Here is a 24,030-nt window from a genome sequence, read left to right on the forward strand (position 1 = left end):
TATTTTACTTTTCCTTTCGTAATTTCCTTTTTAAACTTTGTTTTTACTTCTTATTTTTATTTTTAGTTTTGTTCTAATATAATTAATGTGGTTAAATGTAATTAACATAAAAAAAAAAGGGAAAAAGGTTTGGAACATTCTATTTTGTCTTTAGTAAAAAAAAGGTTTAATAGGTTCGGAAGTCCCTATATTTACGGGTTAGTTTCAATTGGGTCCTCCAATTTTGGAAGTGATCAATTGAGTCCCTGTTTTGGTAAAACTGAATCAATAATGTTCTTGCCGTTAATCTTAGTAAACGATGTTAACTTTCTAGTGAGGTGACATGCTGAGGTGGCTTTTAATTAGCACGTGGCACGTTGTGTGGAAACCTTCTCCCCTTCCCCTTTTCCCCTTCCCCTTCCCCTTTCCCTTTCCCTTTCCCAAAACCTTCTCCCCTTCACCCTTCCCCTTTCCCGAAACCTTCTCCCCTTCCCCGAATCATCAAGGAAAATCAACTTCTTATCACAAGTACCAACCATTCCATGATCACCAACCATAATAATACTAACATCATCAAAAACCCCTCTTTGCTCCAAACCCCGAATCAACCTCCCCATCATGGTATCAATCCTGGCAACAGCCTCAGTGATCTCAGGATCATCGGCACCAACCTTATGACCCTAATGATCAGGGTCCTCAAAATAAAGCGTCATGAAATCAGGAATCTAGTCATCAAGCAAATCAAAATACCCCAAAATCGTATCAACCCTTTCCTCAAACGGAACAAAACCATTATACTGGCGGCAATAATTGAAAGGGCAAGTCCAAAGACCCTTTTTTACCTCAGACCCAGGCCAGAAATAAGTGGCAGCCTTTAATCCATTGTTGACCACAGTTTCCCACAAGGGTTCCCCAAGCCACCACTTGGGGTCATGGCTTCCCATGTAAAATGCCTCCCCAGAAATTGGATCGCTGAAGTGGTTATTGATTATGCCATGGTAAGCAGGGTAGAGGTCGGTGGCGATGGAATAATGGTTAGGGAAAGTGAGAGACGAAAAAACCGGAATCAAACCGGCTTCTGCTTCGGTTCCGTTAGCGATCAAACGAGAAATGTGGGGTGTTGGGACTTTGAATTGGTAACCGAATCGAAACCCATCTGAGGAAACTAAAAGGACAACGGGGCGGTTGAGTTTGGAGAGAGGCTGAGCGAGGAGAGAAGAGATTGATGGTGTTGGTGGCTTTGAAGAGAAGTAGAGAAAAGCGAAGGCGAAGGATGTTGATAAGGCAATGCAAGTGATGAAGATGAGAATGATGAAGAAGGCTTTGTGGGAAGAGGAAGATGAAGATGGAGAAGAAGAGTCGGAAGAATCTGTGCTGAACGAGAGAAGATCTTTTGATGAAGGTGAATCTTGGTCGTCTTGGTCTTGGGTTGGGAGTGGTGTAGGCTTTGTGGAAGGCAATGCAGACAAGGGATTGGAACCCATGTTCGATGTAGTTTTTCTAAGTAATTTTGGTTGTTCTTCAGAGCTTTTGGCTATGGAAGTTTGGAAGAGAAAGAGAAAGAAGGTTAAGTAATTTTGGTTGTTCTTCAGAGCTTTTTCCACACAACATGCCACGTGCTGATTAAAAGCCACCTCAGCATACCACCTCGCTAGAAAGTTAACACCGTTTACTAAGATTAACAGCAAGGACATTATTGATTTAATTTTACCAAAACAAGGACTCAATTGATCACTTCCAAAATTGGAGGACCCAATTGAAACTAACCCGCAAATATAGGGACTTCCGAACCTATTAAACCTAAAAAAAATGTTTTGTCGAGGGAAGGACAACGCGTGTGTTGGAGGGGTAGGGGGCAGAAAACGGCTTCTGCAGGTAAGGATTTGGAGATTTGGTCAGGGCATCAACACAGAAAAGTAGAGAGCAAATATACACACAGCGGGGGGTTGTTGGGTTTTGATCCATCATCTTCGAACATTGGTGAGGGCTTCTGGAGGGCATTCACCATTTTTGGCACCTGCAAAGAGACGCGGAAGCCAACTTGGAAGAAGAGGAGGAGTCACCGGATTCACATAGCTAACAGCGGCCAGTGAAGCTCCAAGAGGTAAGCACGCCTTATTCCCTCGTTCACCTGCGTAGTCATATTGCATTATACTGTGATGTTGCTCTGTTTAAGTGTGTTTGGACGTATGAATATTCCCGTCCGTCGTCATCCTTCCACGTACAATCACCCTCCCATATTCACCATGTGACTTCCCATGTACGACTTTGCCACTAATATCATCACTTTCATCCTCCTGACTACCTTGTTCCTGATCCTCCTTGTATTAAAAAAAATAAGCAAACAAAAGAGACCAAATCAATATCCATCCAAACCCCTCGCCCTTCCCTAGTGATTTCAACACCATCCCCAATCCACCACTGAACCTTTACATTGTCATCCCCTTTCATATCCTCTCGGGCATTTTAACCAAACCACAACCAAAAGCATAAACACATTACAATATCAGATTAAAATCTCAAACCCCCCAAGCATGGTCTCGGTAAGCTTCCACGGTTGTCTTCACTGATAACTCATCTTCATCTCCAAACACCCGCATAAAGTCGAGCCTTTAACCGTTTTTTTTTTCACCATCTCCACGCCTTCATCTTCTTCCTCACCAAACAGCACACACGCACATAGCCCGTTATACAAATTAAAGAGATAACGACTGAAAACGAGAGAGAAAGAGTTGGATCGGTGACCGGCGAGGGTCTCGGCGGTGAGCAGAGGCGCTTGCGACGCCTTGGGCCGCTACTCGCGGTGGCCGATTTTTGCTGGAGGTGAGGCGTAGTGGCTGCTCTGGCCGAGATGGATGGCGGGCTCGCGGGAGAAGCGGGGAACCTCGGGTCTCTAGGGAGTGCTTGATCTGAGTAGGGTGAGGAATGAGGGAAGATGCTGAACCCCTAGGGGATTCTAGGCTAGAAACCACCCGGGTGGGCCAAGCCCAGAAATAAACGCATGACGGGAACCTTAAGCCTTTTTCGAACGCTCGTCATTCAGCCTCATTTCCCAACATCCGTTCGGCCACTTCTTGGACGGACCGTTTGGTGACCATCTCCCCAACGAACGCTCGTTATTCTGAATCCTTTCCCAACGTCCGTTCGGCCACTTCCACGGACTGCACGGTAGCCTGTGACGGACCGTTCAGCACCCCCTTTCTCATTTAGGCCCCCCATTATTTGCTTTATTTTTATTTATTTATTTTATTTTTATTTTTATTTATTTTATTTTTTATTGTCTTATTTTATCTATTTATTCTAGATATCTACTTATCCTAAAATATATATTTAATAATACAATATTTATAGCTTAGATAAAAGAATTTACAAAAATACGCTTTAAAGGTTAAGCACACGTGTGACCGCTCGCGTCGTCCTTGTACTAAAAACCTTTTCTTCCTTTTTAAAATAAATTTACAAAAATACGCTTTAAGGGTTAAGCACACGTGTGACCGCTCGCGTCGTCCTTGTGCTAAAAACTTTTTCTTCTTTCTTTTTTTAAAAACAAAATTACAAAAAATATACGTTTTGAGGGTTAAACACACGTGTGACCGCTCGTGTCGTCCTTGTGCTAAAAACCTTTTCTTCTTTTTTACAATAAAATTACAAAAAATATACGTTTTGAGGGTTAAGAACACGTGTGACCGCTCGCGTCGTCCTTGTGCTAAAAACCTTTTCTTCTTTTTTACAATAAAATTACAAAAAATATACGTTTTGAGGGTTAAGCACACGTGTGACCGCTCGCGTCGTTCTTGTGCTAAAAACCTTTTCTTCTTTCTTAAATAAATTTACAAATATATGTTTTAAAGGTCGAACACTCGTGAGATCATCCGCATCGTCCTAGTGTTCGATACCTTTCTCTCCTATTTACATAAATTTAAATAATGGTATGAGTGCTCATGTGACCGTCCGCGTCGGCCTAGTGCTCATTACCTTCTTTTCTTGAAAATATTAAAAAGCATAAAATCTTCAAGAAATTGAAAACATCTGCTTTTTCAAGCAACGAACAATCTTTTGAAAGCCAGAACTACGTGATCCTTGATTCTCCATCAAGAATGGAGATACGTAGGAGCAAGGTTAGTCCTTGTCAGGTTCACTTCCCAAAAATCCAAAATCATTTCCAAACAAAATTTTCAAACAATTTCCTAAACGAAATTTTCAACACAGTTTCCAAAAGAACTACGTAACCCTGATTTCTCATTTTGAATGAGAATACGTAGGAGCAAGGTCAATCCTTGTCGGGCCCAAAAAAACTAAAAAATATGTCTTGTTTATTTAGAATTTTATTTTAGGGGATAGTTAAACATTTTGAAAACCACATCATATTCGTGCATTTAGTTAAAGGTAGTGCCTTAGGGCAGGCGTTGTAGGGTGCTAACACCTTCCCTACGCGTAACCGACTCCCGAACCCAGAATCTGGTTTTCGCGGACCATGTCTTATTATTTTATGGTTTTTCCGTAGTTTTCCAGAATAAACTATGGTGACGACTCCAAATCTCTTTTCGAAACCCGTTTCTTTTTTGGATCGTCGTCCCGTCGCGATTCCGGTTGTGACACTTTGCATTCTATATATGAGGCATACATTGAGGACAATGCATAGTTTAAGTGTGGGGGTATAGGAAAACAATTTACTTTGTTCCCTATTTTGTTTTTTTTAATAAATATGTGCAATGAATTTGAGAGTTTGAATCAGTAACTAGGATGATCATGAATTCAAGAGAAAAAAAATGAGTCATGCTGACATGATTTTCTGATTGAGTTGATTTGAGAATTTCTTCATTAGATCTTTTGTGGAGAAAATGTGAACCATGTCAGTTTTCAGCCAAATGTTAAGGATGAGTTACCATGTGTCATACCTATTTTTTTTGAGTGATTTGTCCATGATTTGATTATACTTTAATATTTAGCTTGATTCTCTGTTTTGCGACTAAAGTGAATAAGCATGATCTGATATGATTGAAACATTTCTTGTTTTAGCTACTTGGACAAATAAATTTGTCCTAACATTAATCCATTGGAAACCCCTTTGGGCCTTAAGTCTATTTTTCTTGTTTTCAGTCATTGTCGAATGTGAAAAGAAGAAAAACCATATGTTTCTTACCTTAGTAAAGAAGAAGGAGTAATGGATTGTGTTAGAAGCAAGTGATAAATAAGTGTGTGGGTGAGTACCTCACCCACAAAATAATAAAAGTGGTAAAAAGGAAGATGAAAAGTCATAGTTTTGAAGAAAAAAAAAAGAAAGAAAGACAAAAGAAAAGAAAAATCTTGCTTAAAAAGAGCAACAAGTAATAAAGTTGTTTTAGAAATTAAGTGTCATTACTCTTTCTATATCAATTTCAAAAACTCAGAAATTCCAAAAAAAATTCCCTTCTTTGCCTTGACCTCAATATAACCTTTAAAAACCTTTCATGATCAATAATTGCATGTTTTCTGAGGTATGTGAATGTTAGAGTCTTGCTAAATATCAAATGTGTCTACATACATGAGTATTTTGAGAGTAAACACAAGCCAAAAACACTTGAGAGAGTTTGGGACAAATAGATACATTTTGACTTGAGTGATATCTTTCATAATTGATTTTCTTGTGAATTCAAAGGGTCAACTCATGTGTGAAGAATATAGTGATTTCATTTGCATGTCCATGACAAGTTGATTTCTAGATGATTGATATGTATCTGGTATTATTCATTCTTTTGATCCAAATGCAAATATGGAATAAAACGACCCAGAACAAAGCCTTGAAACTAGTCAATTTGACAACCATTACAAACCCTTATTTTCTAGCCTGGGTTGCTCTCTATATCTATTCAATTGGTTTATATGATATTCTATACATTAAGAATACTTTAGAAATAGGATTTTAGACTAAAATGGATACCCTACACCAACTTGCCTACTCTAACCTACCTAAACTCACTTCCACTTTTTCTCATGCAAAATTTAACATCCTAAAAGTCCAAACAAGTCAAAAAAGTTTTAAGAACAGACCCCAAACTCTCTACTTCAGGCCATACCTAGTGCATTAGAACCTCACTAGCCAAAACCTCTAAAATTGAACTCAAAACCTTCCAAAATCCCTCTATTGACTCGTACCTATTTCCCTATTAGATTTATATTACCTCAAGGTACCAACAAGTCCCAACTGATCATACAACATGTACTAGGTTACAAATTCTCTCCTTAGACTTTTACTTCTAAAACTCACCTATCAAAACCTTCATTTTTGACCAAAAATGACTTATAACTCAATCTAATCCACTTCTTCTCAACATTATAACAAATTTGATACAAGTAATAAACTTCACAACAACAACATTCATGACAATAATCAAGTCCATAAACATAGTTCAACCAAGTACATTCATCCAAACATACTTAATAATAAAACAATTATTTCAAGAACAATCAACATACATTAATCTCACATACTACTAAATATCATTCCATACTTCATAATTCAAATTAAAAGAAAAACATTAGTTTCCTTTACCTTATCAGAAATGCTACCACAACTCTATACAATGTACTACCCTTGCCCAACTCAAGAAACTCTAGAAACACCTACAAACCACATAATAGTGATCAAAGTAAGTCCTTAAAACCACTGATCGACAAAGAGCTGAAAAAAAAAGGGAGAGAACAAGATATGCAAGAAACTCTAGTTATATATGTCTTAAACTAAGAATTAATGAAAAAAGAATAGAAATTTACTTGTTCTATCAAGAAAACTGATGGGTAAAGAATAAAGAGTATAATGTTATTATCACCTAGACACCTCCTGATCGTTAAACAGATGAGTTAGGAGTTAGAAATCTTAAAAAAAAAAGAATATAGAATTTAGAGAAAAAATTCTAAAATATTGATGAATGTTTAGACGAGTTTATAAAATTTTCTTTATATTATTAAATTATTTTAACATTAAAATATTCAATTTTATTATTTAAAAACACCTATTAATTCTAATACAGTTCTTAGATCTAACTTGTATTTTCATAAAAACAAACCAACAATCGTAAGTGAAGAAATAAAATAATACATACTAAAATAATTTAAGAACTCATGTTTTCTTTATCATTCGAATATAAATTAATTAGTGTCTTTAATCTTCTATAAAAGAAAAGAAAATCCAAATTAAGTCTATGGAGATGCTTAAATGGCTGAAAACACATTTTTTTCAGGAGATGGTACTTTGACACAAAAAAAAATATTACTCCCATTTAAGACTAACTTTCATTATCTTTTTTTTTCTCTCTTTTTCTTTGGAAATACAGAAAGATTATTTTTATTAGATAATTTTATCCTGGTAAAAGATTGTCAAATGTTAGTAATATATATCAAATAATTATTTCTTTAACTATGAACTTTCTTACAAGTTAATTGTACCGGGGACAAATTTGTGTTGACAATTATGGGGCTAGCCGCCTGGCTACACATACCTCTATATTTCTTTTTTCTTTCTGTCTTATTTAAATTTTACCATCTTTAACATGTATAATAAATTTATCTGACCGTAATTGTTTTATTTAGTATGATTCACTTTCTGAAAATATATTTAAGTGTTATTTATGTCATTTTTTACCAACTATTTATTTTCCATTATAGTTTTCAGTGCGAAAATAATGATATTTTTTCATTCTATACAAATATTTATTTCTCTTTTAAGATATTTTCTTCCAAGGATGACTGCAACGTCCAAAAAACAAAATATCTCAGTATTTATTTCTACTTTTAGTAGTCTTATTTTTCTCGTGTGCGACCGTTGAATTTCTTTTTGTTTCCCATGTATCATTCTCAGAGGAAATTTTGCTCTAAAATTGAATCACTGTCTCAATCAATCAATCAATTAAGGGAAACATCTTGGTTCGTGCACACTAAAGAAAAGAGTGGCGGCACTGACACTAAAAAAAATAAAATAAATTTATTTTGACAGTTTAAAATAATATATTTTAATTATATTCATATTATTTTTTTAATTTTAAATTATAATATATTATTATATTATTAAAGAAAATGTTAATACTTTTAAGGAGAGTTTCAAACTAACTTCTTTCTTAAGAAAATGAGAATAATTTTAGTGGAGATCTTGAAAGAGATATGCACTTTCACAGAAATTTCTTCCTCCACGAGTTCATTGCTCTATGACCAGTCAACTTTATGCAGAAGAACCTAGATCGAAATTGCTTTTCTCTATTATTCATCACTCAATGGAAGCAGTGACATCATGATTTTATATATCTTATCTTTATATACAAACACACGCAAACACTATTTATTCACAGAGAGATTAGAAAGCTAAGAAAGAGAAATGGCAGATCTATTTGTGAAGCAGGCAAAAGAATATGCAGATGCAAGACCAAGTTACCCTCCACAGCTCTTCCAATTCATTGCTTCAAAGACTCCCTCTCACAACCTTGTTTGGGATGTTGGTACTGGAAGTGGCCAGGCTGCAAAATCTGTATATATATTCACTTTCTTCTCCTTAAATTTCTTCACTTTCTGCATGAATTGTTCACTTTTCTCTATAATTGTTTTTCGTTTTGACCTTAGTTTGTGTTTTCAGTTAGCTGCGATATACGAGAATGTGATAGCCACTGATGCTAGTGCCAAGCAACTTGAATTTGCAGCCAAGATTTCCAATGTGCGATACCAGCACACTCCTTCAACCATGTCAATGGCTGAGCTTGAAAAACTGGTGGCATCTGAGGGAACCGTGGACCTTGTGACCATAGCCCAATCCCTGCACTGGTTTGACTTGGCAACCTTCTACCAACAAGTGAAATGGGTCCTGAAGAAGCCTAATGGAGTGATTGCTGCATGGTGCTACTATTTGCCTAGAGTTTCTGATGAAATAGACACTGTTCTTGATGAATTCTATTCCAGTGAAGTAGGCCCTTATTGGGACCCTGCACGTAAATTGGTTGATAAGCTTTATGGAAGCATTGATTTTCCATTTGAAGCTGTGGAGGGTGCTGATCACACAGGACCATTTGAGTTCGTGACAGAGACTTTGATGGATTTGGATGATTTCTTGACTTACATAAAATCATGGTCAGCGTATCAGACGGCTAAGGAGAAAGGAGTGGAGCTTCTTCCGGAAAATGTAGTTCAAAAGTTCAAGCTTGCTTGGGGAGAAGATGGTAAAAAAGTTGCCAGGTTTCCTATTTATTTGAGGATGGGAAAAGTTGGGGATGCCTAGAAATATGCATACCAGTTACTTCGGGTTGGAAGATGATCTTACTTGTTTGGTAAAATAAAATAATTTAATAATTAATTATTTTCCTTAGTATAAATTTTTATGTAGAATTTGTTTCTATTACTTAGACACATATTCAACAGAGTATTTTTAGATTCTGTTTTTTTTTTAACAATTTCTTACTGTTTTGTTTACTTTAAAATATATTTCAATATTTTTAAATATAAACGTTAATAGTTAACAATAACCTTGTATCATAATTGAATTAAAAAAAACTATAATAATTTTTTATAATTTATAATTATTTAATCACAAATTCCCAGCCCATGCGTAGTGTTTTAATTAATTTATTTATTTAATCGTACAGTTTTTTTTAGAGCAATACTTTTCGAATTCAAAGTAAAGTTTAACTCATCTAATTTGCACATTAAAATTTAATGTAAGATTTGACACTAATTGTTAAAATATTTAATTAAAATAACCCAAAAAATTATTTAGACACTACTTAAAACTTGTCGTTCCTTACCGCACTGAAATTAATTCAAAATTTAAAAATATTTTGTGATCAATTATCTAATATTAATCCCCTCTTGAACGTACTCCAAAAATTTATAAGATTTTTTTTTCACTTAATCATCATTTAAATTTGAAATCAGACAAGCGTATTTGAACATTATTCAATGTGTAAACGCAATATATAATAAAAATATATTTGTCATTTTGTAAGGTTTGTTTGTACTAAAAAGATAGTTCGAAATTCCAAAAATCCCAAACCTATAAATACCATTGGGTATTCAGTTACCGTTTCTGTGGTGTGGACGCCAAAATGGGAAGCCTACTCGAGTCCATCGGAAATTTCTTCACCGGCGGCGAACAGATCCCGTGGTGCGACCGTGACGTCATTGCTGTAATCTACCTTCATTTCGATTTCCTTTCTTCCAACATTCCCTTCTCTTCTTTATGTTTTCAATTCTTGGTTTCTTCATTTTAAAACCCTAGTTTTACAACCAGAAATTCGAATGTGTAAGGATTGATGATTTTTCTAGACGATAATTGGTTTCATTTCAGTGTGTGTTAATTCGTGGCTGATTTGTTTTGAATGAATATCTTATCGGATGGGTCGAATATATGTTTTTTCAGAGACATTTCCTTGAATTGATCTTGGATCTTTATTTTTTTTTCTTTTTTCCTGAAGTGCTTAACCTTTGGTAATTAGATTTTAAAAGGATTTAAATTGAGTAGAAATGGAGGAAATTTTATTGATTATTCTCCGGTTAATCAGTTATGGCGGTGGTGATTGCCGTGGGGATTATGAATACACTGTTTGACTTGTCCCTGTAGGTTGTGGTGAATTGGCTTGGATTTGGTGTAGGAGTGTAGCCTCTGGTGTTATTTGCTTTCCTATTCTCAGTATTGACTATTTACATGTTTTGAAGGGCTGTGAGAGAGAAGTTGCAGAGGCTGCTCGTGGTGACTCTGAGGAGCGGAAGAATGAGAGTATAATGAGGTTGTCGTGGGCTCTTGTTCATTCAAGGCAAAAGGAAGATGTTCAGCGCGGAATAGCCATGCTTGAAAGTACTGTAGATTACAGAATTATACCTTGATCTGCTTTTAAAATGGTTTTAAGTGGTTAATACTTTTTACTTATTCTTTGGCACTAACCATTTATAAACTTGTGATAGAAGTTATATTTTCTGTTTTTACGATGCTTCCAAAATCAGTTGCATGTTTTCAGTTTATATTCTGAAGGCTCTGTAAAGTGCAGCAGTTTAAAAGACATCTTATTAGTTTCTGTTTTTCACTGGTTGAGCTTAATCATCTTATCTGAGTGCCCCATCTCCTTTATCCCTGGATTTCATGAGTCATGACATCTCAAAACTGTAGTGCATAATTAATTTAAAAGTCTTGGTTATTAGCTCCGATTCCTCAGCTCATTATGGCAAAATTAATGAAAGGTCACTCGGCATAAAGCAACCCAATTGTTAGTTATGTGATTATTTTACCAGCCTGATGGATAATTCAAAATAAGCCAAAATATCAAATGCAAGGCTTTTTTTGAATGGTCTCCAGAATCTCTCTGGTGTTGGCACTGGGGTCGTTGTGGCGTTGTGGCGTTGTGGCTTTCTATAGTTATTGTGCAAACTTTAATGTAATATGGTGAACTTCATAAACTATCATTTTCAAGGCAGCTTTTTAACCAAGGCCTTTAAGATATCTCAATTTTCCCATAGCCATTTATGTTCACTCCAAATAAAATCACTGGAAAAGTCGTTGTGGTTTCTTTATTAAAGGACTATGTATTTGGCCTTTTAAATTGCAATTTCTTTTTAATGAAAAAGGATAGCCTTGACCTGCTAATGCTGCTGTGTTCTGGCAATTGCCACCATGGCCACAACCTATTCTACTTTTTCTATTGCTTTTCTAATATATTATTCAGATGTTTGATATTAAAATATTCTGAGCCTGACCTTTATATCCATGGATAAGCTTTTACATCCTTAATTATGATTTGCAGCTTCTTTGGGCAATGATAAAAGTCCTTTGCATCAAAGAGAGAAGTTATATCTTCTGGCTGTTGGTTACTATAGAAGTAATGACTATGGAAGGAGCAGGCAGCTTGTGGAGCAATGCTTGCAGGTTTATGTTTCTCACTTGTAGTCAGTAGTCAGAAACTGATAATCGTACTTTGCCACTTCTGGATTGCCATTTCGTATAATGCCTCATTTTATGGATAGTGGAGAGAATTTGTCATAGTTATTTTTTACAATACCCATTGTCTATGCTGGGAGTTTTTTTTTTTTTTCTTTTTTATAAAAAACTATAGCTGAATTTCATTTCATTTAGCTGATATTTATGGTGTGTTTGGATTTCAGTTGGAACACTCATACCAACTTTCAGTTTCTATTGAAACGACCAACATATGTGACACTTTTTTTTTCAGATTCTGTTAGCAGCAAAATCCATCTCAAACTCTAGTTGAATTAAAAACTTCAATAAGTTTGTCTTTTCCAATTTGAGTTGAATTCAACTAATGTTATAATTGAAATTCTGACACATTTAATCTACCAATAACTTTCGTTTTAAAGTTTTCCATATATAGGTTGGCTCTTTTTTTTTTTCTTGTTAATGTGTTATTTGCAAATCAATGGGTTATATGTCACACGCTGCATACATTTATGTAAAGTTGTCAATTTGGCCAACTTCACAAGGTTTGGCCTTGACCCACATGGGTCGGAACCAAAAAATTTCCATAGGGCCAAAAAGCCCACATAAGATAAAGCATATAGGGCCAAAAGGCCCACACAAGATAAAGCATATAGGGCCAAAATTGTAACAAAAGCTCCTTGGGATAGGGCCAGGGCCAACCCATGGGCTGTTTGTGCAAGATGGCCTTAGGTTAAGATAGACAAATTAGGACCAAGTCAAGTAGTCATTCAGGTTTGGTCCAAGTCAAGTTGTGTCTACCTGAACTCAAGGTTGATAGAGTTCGAGCTGAGTTAGATACACTTCATTCTAAGTTTCATCTAAAGCTCAAGCTAGCACCAAATGAACGACTAGCTGAGTTAAGCCAGGTCGATGGTTGAGCAAAGTTGGTTGAGGTTGAAGGTTGAGATTGAATCAGAAATCAAGTAAAGTTGGCTTTGGCTTAAGATCAACTTTCAACCTGGTATGTGCAGCCAGGCCAAAGGTTGATCCAAGCCTATTAGGCCAATGGTTGAGGCCAATCAATCGGGGTGAAGGTCGTGTTGAGTTGGCTCGAATCGAAGGTCAAGGTGAATCGATCTGGGCTAGCGGGGCAATGATCATGTCGAGCTAGTTAGAGATAAAGGTCGAGGTAAGTTGGTTCGGACGAAAGGTCAATTGAAGTTAGCCCATGTTGATAAATTAAGTCGAGTCAGCCGCATCAAAAGTTAAGCCTAGTTGGTCATGTTAAATAATTGAGTTGAGTTAGCCGAATTGATGTTCAAGCCTAGTCATCTAGGGTCAAGTGGCCAAGGTTGAAGGTTGATCTAAACTTCTCAGGGCTGAAGGTTGAGGCTAGTTAGCCTGGGCTTAAAGTCAAGCTAAGTGGGCTTGGGTTGAAGGTTGAGGTGAATTGACCAGGGTTGTCCGACCTAGGGTAATGGTCAAGGCGAGCAGATTCGGGTCAAAGGTCAAGGGGGTCAACCCGAGTAGAAGTTCGAGGTGAATCGACCTTAGCTGAAGGTCGACTTGCCTAAGTGAATTTTGACAAAAGTTGACTAGTTCCAACTGTTGACCTGAGTTGGCTTGGGCTGAAGGTTGACCTGAGTCAGCCTGGTCGAAGGTCGACCAAATTTAGCCTAGACCAAAAGTTGCCCAAGTGGGCTTGAGCAAAGAATCAAGTCAAGTGACCCAAAGTGTAAGTTGATCCTTGTCGTTTAAGGCTAAAGGTTAAAGCGAGTCGGCCTAGGTCGAAGGTTGACTGAATTGGCTCATAGAGAAGGGTAGAGTTGACTCATGTCAGGTTGAAGGCTTGACCTTTCGGCTTGGGCCGACTTGACTCTATCTTCAGTCTGAGCAAACTCAATTTGACCTTTGGCACGAATTGACTCAACTCTACCTTCAACCCGAGTTGAAGGTCTTGTATTAAGGAGTTAATTAAATTCTTGTTGCACAGCCAAAACCCACTCTAAGAGGAGACTTTGGGTGCTAAGACCTCTTTAGGCTCCATATTTGGTGGACCAATAAAATGGGGGGCTCGTTTAGGGGTAGGTTGGGTCTAGACGATAGACTATAGGTCAAATAGATACCTTTATTATATATTATTTCAGTATTCATCATTAGATTAAATTTTGATCCACTGTACATTATACTTTTGGTAAAAAATCGTAGTCTTTAAAACGATGTGGTAGTACTTTATTGAATATTGAAAGCTGGGAAAGTCTTTATATTTACAATAGGTAAAATTTAAGCTCCATCTAAAGTCTGATCCCCCTAAGGCATATTTGGGATTGATGGGTTTTTCGAAAGAATCACAGAGGAGATGTGAGTCCAGTTTATCTAAGGGATTGACACTAATCCAATAAAATACCTTAAAACAATGAGTTTATGAATTTTCATTTTTATATGGTGATTAACTTTCTTATATTTCTACTCAATGTGACATTTTGACTCACTTGGGTTTCCGAACAAACTTGGACTTCCCAACAAGGATGCTATACATATATCAAGGATGATTCTCTTTCAGCTTTTCTTCTTTAATACCTCTTAATTTCATGGGGCACTCTTGTTCTTGCAGATTGCACCTGATTGGAGGCAGGCACTAGCCCTCAAGAAAATAGTTGAAGATCGAATTGCTAAAGGTAATGACTGACTTGTTTCTTTAGTTTTTACCCCGTCATTTTATCATTAACTAAGGAATTGCAAATGTTTGTTGTATCGATGCAGATGGTGTAATAGGAATTGGCATCACTGCAACTGCTCTGGGACTTATAGTTGGTGGCATTGCTACCGCATTGGCCCGGAGGAATTGAAAATTTTGAGGAAATAATCTCAACCGAAAATGATGTTTTTTTATTTATTTACTTTTCTTCTGGAAACATGTTAAAAGTCAATGGGAAACAATCCTCCGTTGAGAAGTACTGCTTCTACTTTTTTGTTTGTCAAAGGGACTCTGTTCAAATTCTTGGGTACCTAATTCCAAATTACTCTGTTCAAATGAATTCTTTTTCTACAACTGGGAGGATTACACATGCCGTACATGGTAATAACTTTAAGCCACTGGAGCTCTAATCATATATTAGTAGATTTACATCTTGTTTGGATTAAATGATGGAAAATGATGGAGTCCAAAAATAAGAGAAAGAGGTGAGAAATAAATGAAAACGAATGTTGATTTGGATCAACAAATGAAAAGAAATGACAAAAAATATTTTTATTATAATGTTATTTTGTTTGAGTTTATACTATTTAGATGTTTATTTTTTCCGTTATGTGACTTTCATAGTTGGTTATGTAGTATCATAATCGGTTATAACGTGTTTTATTGTGGAAAGAGATTATAAATTTTCAAAAATAATTAATCATACAGTTTATATGATAGATTTATATTACTTCTGCGCTTTCCTTGATGCACCCTGGATTTGAGGCATGCATTCTTTCGCATGAATGTGCACAAAATTTACAGTAAATAGAAAATTTTCTTTAAAATATTAGACAACCTATACTTCGTAAGACAATAGTAATATTAAAATAGATTTAAAGAAAAAAGCAACATCACAATTAGTGAGAACACTTATGAAGCTTAAATAACCAAATTTGGTAATACGTATATTGATTTGCCAACGAAGACAGGTTATTTATGATGCTTAATATTGTTTCTTTAATATGTAACATAAAATAATATCATCGATCCTTGAGCAGATGATAAAAACGAAAAACATCATTATTGCCGCATATTCATAGTTAATATGAACATAGTGAACTCTTGTGCTTTTTTATATATTTCTCCAACATACATACAGGCTCCTTCATGCACTTCTCTTTATTTCTTCCTGCACCCCATAAAACTTTAAATCCCTATTTTACCCTTAAACTGAAAAATCTTAAAATCCAAAATCTTCACTCACCTGTGCCGCCGCACCTTCTTTTCACATTCTCTCTTCAATTTGTTTGTTTCTCATGTACACATTTTCTTTTATGAAACTTCATGAAGTTGAACAATACAAGCCTAGGAAGTACTGAATTATGAGTTAATGGACAAAACAAATGAATTTTAGCTTTGGAAGGTTGAGGTTGCTGCATTCTATTTACAGCTTTAGATTTCATCAATTAGTGCAAAACAAAGAAACAAAATCAAATATGATCTTACTGGAATTTTATGGACTCGCCAATCTATTGTTGCCATGATGATCACTTAGTCGTTCTGGTCTGGATTGTTCAAAGAGAAATCTTCATTGAAGAAGGTTATGAGTGGTAAGCAAGTTTATAGTTCTCTAATATTTTTTTCCTGTACAAGAGATTCTTTCTCGTGTGAAACTTTCAATAATGGTATGGATGTTTCCTTTTGCTTGGGCCAGGTTGAGTTGGACGATTTGGCTCGATATGTCTGATTGCAATATATTGAGTTACTGGTCTTGGGTAGCCTCGATCGGGCCTTGGAACCTAGAGGATCATGTTGGGTTGCTCTCATTGTCCTCAATCTCGTCCAACGAAACTCCCTTGTCCTTATCCCTGATCTCGACCTGGGTAGTTGTTGTGTCCTTAACCTCGTTGATTGTTTCCTTGTTGGATGAATCGAGACATAGCTTCTAAGCGAATCAAATCTTTAATGATATCCTTAAGGTGATGACATTCCTCAATGTTGTGTCCTATTCTCTGATGGTAGGAACACATTTTAGTAGGGTCGTCCTTGGGAGAAGGTTGTTGGGGATCGGGGAGCTGGATAAGCTCTAAGTTGCACACTTCTCTAAGTATGGTATACTTACTCACATTCAGGGGAGTGCAATGTTCATACCAGGTTGTAGTCTCTTGCTCTTCCTAGCCTGGGCGTTGGGCTTTTTTGCTCTCTTCAATTTGTTTTCTTCAATGGCCATGTACTTGGTCGCTCGTTCCCTGAGCTCATCCAGACTTTTTAGGCTCTCCATATAGAGAGAATCTAGGAAGGGTCTAAGTTGTATACCGTATACCAATGAGTGCATGACCACAATCGGGTTGAGATCTGAGATTAGAGTGAATCTTCCTACACCTCCCTCACCTCATCCTGCACCCCCAAATTTACCTATTTACCCTTCATTTAATAAAAAGTCAAAACGGTAATTAATAAATTAAATTTTTTTAACCCCCAACCATTTTTCTAACTCCCAACCACAAGCACAAAAATATTCCTTCTTTATAAACCCTGAGGTCCCTTAGGTGTACTGTTCTTGGTTTTTCACTGTAGCAAGTAATTTTTGGTTTACTACATTGTAATTGTATTGAATTGTAAGATTTGGAGATATAGCGTGACCGCAGGAGGAAGAGGAAGAAGACACTGTGCGCCGGCGAAGGTACGCAACCGCACTTCGAGGTGCGGAAAGACTCAGCCGCACTTCGAAGTGCGTTTTTTATTATGGGGCCGCACTTTGAAGTGCGGTTTGTGATATCTTTTTTTTTTTGCATGCTTTTGTTTAATTTTTTTCTTGTTTTGTTTGTTTGATGCAATTTTTTTATTTAATGTTTTTTTAATTATATTAGTACAATGCTGGGGTGGTGGTCATAGTGCTGGGTTTTGGGAGATTTATATGCTGTGAGCGAGAGAGGAAGAAGACAGTGTGAGGTTTGGGTAGAGGAATTTGGTAACCGCACTTGGAGGTGCGGAAAGCAGTGGCCGCACTTCGAAGTGCGTTTTTCATTTTGTAGCCGCACTTTGAAGTGCGGTTAGTGATATGTAATTTTATTTTTTTTTTATGCATGGTTTTATTTTTGTTTAATTTTTTTTTTGTAGTTAAATTCCTGCTTTTTACATGTTTTTTTATCTTTTTTTTTTATGTTTTTTTTATTATGTTATTATTTTTAATTTAAATTTATAGTTTTATGTTATGATTATTTATTATAAATTTTTTTTTCATGGATTATGGTTAGTCATTACGGAGTGATTAGGGAGTATATTTAGGTTATATGAATTTTTAATAATATTTAGGTTATATGAATTTTTTATTAGGGAGTTTTTTTGAATTTTTTATTTGTAATTTAATAAATCTTTAAATTTTAATATTTATTGTAGGTTATATTTAATTATATGAGATGGATAATTATCCATATTTGGATTCTGAAATAAATTCTTAAAGTAGTACGTTGATAAGCTACGAGCTACCTGTAGTGTCTCAGTAGTACGTTGATAAGCTATAGTGCCCTTTGTGACATCTCGACAGGTTAACATGCCCTGCATCCTGATCACACGCCTCATACCCCCCTAAAATGAAGATAACCAAAAAAAATTATTAAAGTAAACAAGAACCAACGATAATGAAAAAAAATCAAAATCAGTTAGTTTCAAGACATACCAACAATCCTAGCTCAGCCGACCGTCTACGACGAACTGGAGGCACCAACCTCTCATCTGGAATGTCTCGCCTCATGCGCGGTGCAAGACTAGGTCGTTCATCGTCGTTGCCTGGAGTGATGTACGGGTGCGACACCCGCCTAAACCACGTTATGTATCCATCAACACACGCATGTGGTTGATCAGCTTCAATGACACTAGTAATGAGGTGCTCTGCATACCGCAACCAATTTAGATCAATCGTAGGAATGTCTGGCATCGGAAGACTATCAGGTGACCGTGGTATGTTCTGTTGAAAACCAAATTGACGCAACACGCGTTCAGGTAGATGTCGATGAATCATGTCGCCTAATCGGATCCATCCCGAGTACATAATTATGGCAATCAATGGACATGTACGTCTGTGCGAAAGGTATGGATTCCAGATAACTACATCTTAAGTGAGGGCATCCAGAAATGTTCGGCCCTCTGTCAAACTCCAACCCACCCTCGGGGGTATGTATCGTGAAGCACGTGGATCAAGTTATGTGTACCTCTCAGACACTTGCCTCCTTCCCATTGTAGGAAAGTGCTCATATATCCAACTCTACAAAAAAACATTACTTCAATCGTGGGTTTCATTGTCAAACAATATTAAAATAAACTTAGAAGATGGTAATGTACCTGTAGAAGAGTGGAATATCCAGCTATTTGTCTGATCTCATAGAAGCTAGCATCTCCTAGCTGCTCATATGTATGTGCAAGTGCTGCTGCTCCCCAAGCATATCTCGAACAAGCATTCAAGTCTCGCAAGAGAAGGAGATACGATACCTTAATTAGAGTCGCACTCTTATTGGTAAAAATTGTGCATCCAAGCAGATGCAACAAGTATGCCCGAGCAGCACACTCTCAACGCTCCTGCTGGATGCACTCCTGGTAAACCTCGCGTAGCCAGCTGAGCCTAACTTTTGGACCACGTGACTGTTTCATCTCAGCTGAAGCTTTATCGTGGTCCACACCAAGCAGCTCCATGATATGAGATCGAGCCTCATCATACTCTAACTCCTCAACCTCACAAAATTGTCCCATGATGGGTAGGTGGAGCAAATTCATAACGTCATCTAATGTGACAGTCATCTCACCTATCGGTAGGTGGAAAGTATTAGTCTCTATGTGTCACCTCTCCGAAAGGGCAACGATCAATCCATGATCGGCATACTCGTATGAGAGGTTTACTAAACAACCCAACCCCGACATGGAGATATAAGGCTCAATGGCCTCATGATACATTCCAAAATGCTTCAATTTTTTGCCATGGGTGACAACCTTTATCCCCCTTCGATCCTGAATACAAACATAATTATATAAAAAAAATGTAACATTTATTAAACAATTAAAATTTAGATTGATGACTAACCTGACCTTGCCATATGGAAAATGCAACATGCTGGGTATAGTGAGTAAGTAAGGAGGTGTCATGTGGACCTCCTTGGAATCCATCATCTTCAGCTTCGTCTTCATCTTCATCTTCACCTTCACCTTCATGTTCATCTTCATTACAGTCATGCTGCTGCTGAATATCCTCCTCTTCAACGTAATCATCTTGACTATGTCCATGCTGTAATAACTCTTCCTGCTCCTCATTATCATGCTCATGAATAACGTCCACGCGATATTCTTCTACTCGTCTTCTACGAGCAGATGCCATAGGTCGTCTTCTTTCATCTGATGGCTCACTATGAGAGGATGAAGCCTCACCATGATATCCACCTCTAGTTTTAACCATATCTATTAACCAATTATATTATTAACATATTATATACAAAAAAATAATTAATAATGTAATCAAAAATATTCAAACAAATAAATAATAATATAAAAATCTAAAAAAATTACATATATAATAATTAAATTATTACAAAAAATTCCAAATTAATAATTATTATTTATTTCAATAAACAATTTAATTATTATTTTAATTTTAAAAAAAATTAAAAAAATTAAATAAAATTAAATATACGAAAATAAGAGAGTCACCACATAAATACTTTATATTTCTATATTATTTTGATACCTAGTATAAAAAAAATCTTTTTAAGTAGTATAAAAAGCCCATTTTACATTAGTATCTACTACATATTAGTATCTACTACATTAGTATATACTGTGTATAGTGTCAATAACCATTTTAAATTAGTATCTACTAGTATAAAAAAATCATTTTACATTAGTATCTAAATAAAAAACACTTCAATAAGAAAACATTTCAAAAAAAATATAAACAATTCAAAAAAAATATCATAACCATGGCAACAAGAAGAACAGATCAAAAGATTTTTTTCAACCACAGATTCAATTCAAATTCAAATGAAGAAACAGTCAAATTCAAATGAAGAAACAGTGTCAAACTGCATATCACATATATTATCTATATTTAATTAAAAAACTAAGTCTGAAAACGCCATTTTTTAAATCCGTTCTCTGTTTTCTCCTTGCCGCAGATCGAAGTCCGGTTCTGTGCTCCGGTTATACGTTTGTCGCAGATCGAACTGCGGTTTCTACTTACCGCAGTTTGAACTGCGTTAATCCTTGCCGCACTTCCAACTACGGCTTGATCCTTTTCGCACTTCCAACTGCGGCGTGCACCTCCAGCGAGCTCTGATCCGTTCACGACCCACGAACCCAATCACGACCCACGAACCCAACCAAGCACATAACAAGAAACAAATATATTACATGATGGAAGCTACTAACCTGGACGCCAGCGAGGAACGCGAGCAAAGCAGCGTCGGATGCCAGAGACAGAGGAGGACGGAGAGAAAAAAGAGGGAGGAAGGAGGGGGTGTAGGTCTAGGGTTTTACTGAGATGCGGCAGAGGGAGTGAGATGCAGTAGGAGAAGATGAGATGAGGCAGGGAGTGAGATGCGGCAGGGGAAGAAGAAGATGAGTTAAAGTTTTAGGGTTTCAAATTTTATTAACCTTTTTAAACAATTTTTTTCTCTCTCCTTGTTGACTGTGAAAGGGCACAATTGGAATTATAATTTTATTTGGAGGTGCAAGATGAGGGTGGTGAGGTGCAGGGAGAATGACTCCTGAGATTATTATCGTCGTTTTGGTGAACCTATCCATGAATTATCGGAGCGTTTTGCTTTCACCTTGCTCCACTTTTTTTAGGATTGTCGTTGTGGTGGGAATCTTTTTGCGATTAATGAAACGGGCCATAAACAACATGCTTAATGTTTCAAAAGAGTCAATCGAGCACAGGGCTAGCGTATAGTACCAATCTCAAGCCAGTCCGACCAAGGCTGTTGGAAATAACCTATAGAAAACTCGTTCATGGTTACTATGGATGTTAACTTTCATTTAGTAAGCCTTTAGATGTGTTGTCCGGTTGACTTTTCCGTCTTACTTTCGAATATTGATAATGATTCCCTTAGGGATCTAAGCACAGGCCACTTCACTCATGAAAGGATAGAAGTTCCTAACGTGGTCGGTCCTATTTTAAGAATCCTTGGTGTGTATCCGAGCAGCCCGGCGTTCTTGCCGACCTATCTTCCTGTTGGGGTGCCTTGTAGAATCCTAGGACTCCACTGATTTCGCGTTTCGTCTACGATATCTAAATCTATTGGGCTCCCATTTAGAGTGAAAGGAGCATCTATGGGTTTCTTTCCTTCGATGTCAAGTTGAGCTGCTTCAGTTTCCTCAAGTCCGACATCGGTTGCGGTTGAAGTGACGAGATCGTCCTTAGGTTCCTACTGCTCTATGATCGACTGACCTTCTTCGGTCTCCATGAGCCTGGCATTGAGGAGAGTAGTCTTGGATCCTATGTGAACCTCGCCGAGTTGGCGGGCTACAGTCTCGACTTCCTTGTGAATCTTGTTGAACTAGAGTGTTATGGTTTTAGATTTCTTGCGAACCTCCTCGAGTTGGCAGGTTGTGCCTCGTCCGAGAATTGCAGGGGTCCTCTTAGTAGGGTTAGGCTGAGGTCGATGAGATGACCTCTCATTCTTCAAGTCAATCTGCCTCTATTGAAGTTCTTCCAGGTCGATTTTTTGTTGAGCACGTGCTGCCTGCGTTGTTCGTTATGCTGTTGTATATGCGCCTGTAGTTGTTGGTGGAGGGTCGCCACTTGGTTTACTTTCATCTCGTGGGAGATTTGGACAGACCTTGAAGTGGTGACCATAGGGAGGTGAGGGCTGGGGAAACGTTTTACCAGAGCCACACAGTGGATGCCACATGATCTTATTAGAATTTTGAGCATGGATTTGCGAATAAATGGAAAGATCCTAATAGTGACTCTGAGAAAGATTATCTCACTATCAAGTCGGTAAAAAAATGATTGATCTTTATGAGTACAGTGATTATGAAGTGACTACTCCTTGAAAAATACTTATTTTATTTATAGAATCGATGTGAATCGTGAGTTGTGAGCTTATCTTTTTATTAAAATAATATTTACCTTAAATATATAATAATAATGTAATTAAAAATAACAAAATCACCAAACTGCTAATATTAATTATGATATATATAGGTATGATCTAAATAGAAGTAGGTTTGAGCTACTCAGAAGCTTAATAGTTCTTATAGAGTCATGCTCTTTAATATATCAATTTTGCTAGATAGGAACAAAACTAAATCAATCCCTCTTAATCCCCAAATCCACTTCATGTAGATTTTGTGTTTGCAACTCGTTTGTCTGATTCAACCTTGATTTGTCTGGGTTCAAGCTCAAACTCCTACTCATGGCAAATAACCCTTCTAACGTGCTCAACACTTACGCGAAGGGTTTGTTGACGCTGCCAATAACTTATGTATGGTATAAGATTGAAGGAGAAGGGAACTTCGAAGAAGAAGAAAAAAGCTCTTTGGTTACTTAAAGAAACCTTGATGATTGAGTGTTTTGGAAGTATTTCCACATCTGAAAATACTTTATAATAGTTATTTCGGACTATAAAACAGATTTTATCCAACATGTGTTTTGAAATGTATTTAATATTTTTAGAAATATTTATTTTAGAAATTATTTTATATTTCAAATGGGTGTTTTGGAATATTAATATAAGTTCTGAAAAATCCGTTTTAGAAATTTCTTTCTTATATTTTGGGTTGTCTATTTCAAAATATCTTTGTCAAATTAAAAAATATCTTTCAAAACATTCAATCCAAAATAATATTAAAAATAAGATGTAAAGATTTTTATTATATTTTCAATGAGAGATAGTTTGAATAGTACCATTTTTATGGTGTAGGAAGAAAAACACAACATACAAAATAAAAAATCTCATTTTAAGTTAATTAACTAAATCTAGGCTTTCATTCATTTCTCGCTTTCACTTTTAATCATTTAGCCATGTGGGAGTTTCTCCTTACACCTCCAAGTTCATAGTTTTGTCCTTTAGTAAAAAATCATATAAAATAAAAAAAAAATAGGTAAGCGATAATACTACTTACCAAAATGTATTTATTGTGTTCTTTATACTTACTCAACCATGCATCCCCTCTTTTTTCTAGTTTTTCTTTGTATGTATCGAATTTTGAAATTCAGTTTTAAGAAATTCACTAGATTTCAAAATTTAATTTAAAATTTCATCAAATTTAGAAATCTTGTTAAAAAACTTACCGGATTTTGAAATCTAATTAAAAAATTTATTAGATTTCGAAACCCAATATATTTTGAAACCAATATATTTTGAAATCTAGTTTAGTAAATTGTTGGATTTTAAAATCCGATAAATACTCTTACATCCGATAATCACTTCTTCCAAATTTCGAAATCAAGTGAACACTAATATAATATATTTATGTATTTTAATTCATGAATTATTTTTAT

At 36.2% G+C, this 24,030-nt stretch overlaps 2 protein-coding genes and 1 pseudogene across 2 annotated transcripts; 2 read left to right on the top strand and 1 right to left on the bottom strand.

The window, feature by feature from the left end:
* Positions 1-341: 341 nt before the first annotated feature.
* On the bottom strand, positions 342-1,602 carry LOC108327538 (uncharacterized pyrophosphatase/phosphodiesterase C725.05c-like; annotated as a pseudogene).
* Positions 1,603-8,262: 6,660 nt separating this feature from the next.
* LOC108327121 (uncharacterized) lies at positions 8,263-9,361 on the top strand. Its single transcript, XM_017560856.2, has 2 exons — positions 8,263-8,476; positions 8,582-9,361. Exons 1-2 carry the CDS (start codon positions 8,327-8,329, stop codon positions 9,215-9,217), a joined length of 786 nt encoding a protein of 261 aa, XP_017416345.1. The 5' UTR covers positions 8,263-8,326; the 3' UTR covers positions 9,218-9,361.
* Positions 9,362-9,943: 582 nt separating this feature from the next.
* Positions 9,944-14,898, top strand: LOC108329669 (mitochondrial fission 1 protein A). Its single transcript, XM_017564000.2, has 5 exons — positions 9,944-10,121; positions 10,651-10,789; positions 11,730-11,851; positions 14,475-14,538; positions 14,624-14,898. Exons 1-5 carry the CDS (start codon positions 10,041-10,043, stop codon positions 14,707-14,709), a joined length of 492 nt encoding a protein of 163 aa, XP_017419489.1. The 5' UTR covers positions 9,944-10,040; the 3' UTR covers positions 14,710-14,898.
* The last annotated feature ends 9,132 nt before the right edge of the window (positions 14,899-24,030 follow it).

The sequence above is a fragment of the Vigna angularis genome, chromosome 2 (assembly GCF_016808095.1).
Source record: "Vigna angularis cultivar LongXiaoDou No.4 chromosome 2, ASM1680809v1, whole genome shotgun sequence".
NCBI lineage: Eukaryota > Viridiplantae > Streptophyta > Magnoliopsida > Fabales > Fabaceae > Vigna > Vigna angularis.

Excerpts from the sequence above, each read along its gene's own strand:
- LOC108327121 (XM_017560856.2), top strand. The coding sequence starts at position 8,327 with ATGGCAGATCTATTTGTGAAGCAGGCAAAAGAATATGCAGATGCAAGA. Across the intron at positions 8,477-8,581 it reads GTGGCCAGGCTGCAAAATCT|TTAGCTGCGATATACGAGAA; the intron begins GTATATATATTC and ends TTGTGTTTTCAG.
- LOC108329669 (XM_017564000.2), top strand. The coding sequence starts at position 10,041 with ATGGGAAGCCTACTCGAGTCCATCGGAAATTTCTTCACCGGCGGCGAA. Across the intron at positions 10,122-10,650 it reads GCGACCGTGACGTCATTGCT|GGCTGTGAGAGAGAAGTTGC; the intron begins GTAATCTACCTT and ends CATGTTTTGAAG. Across the intron at positions 14,539-14,623 it reads TGAAGATCGAATTGCTAAAG|ATGGTGTAATAGGAATTGGC; the intron begins GTAATGACTGAC and ends GTATCGATGCAG.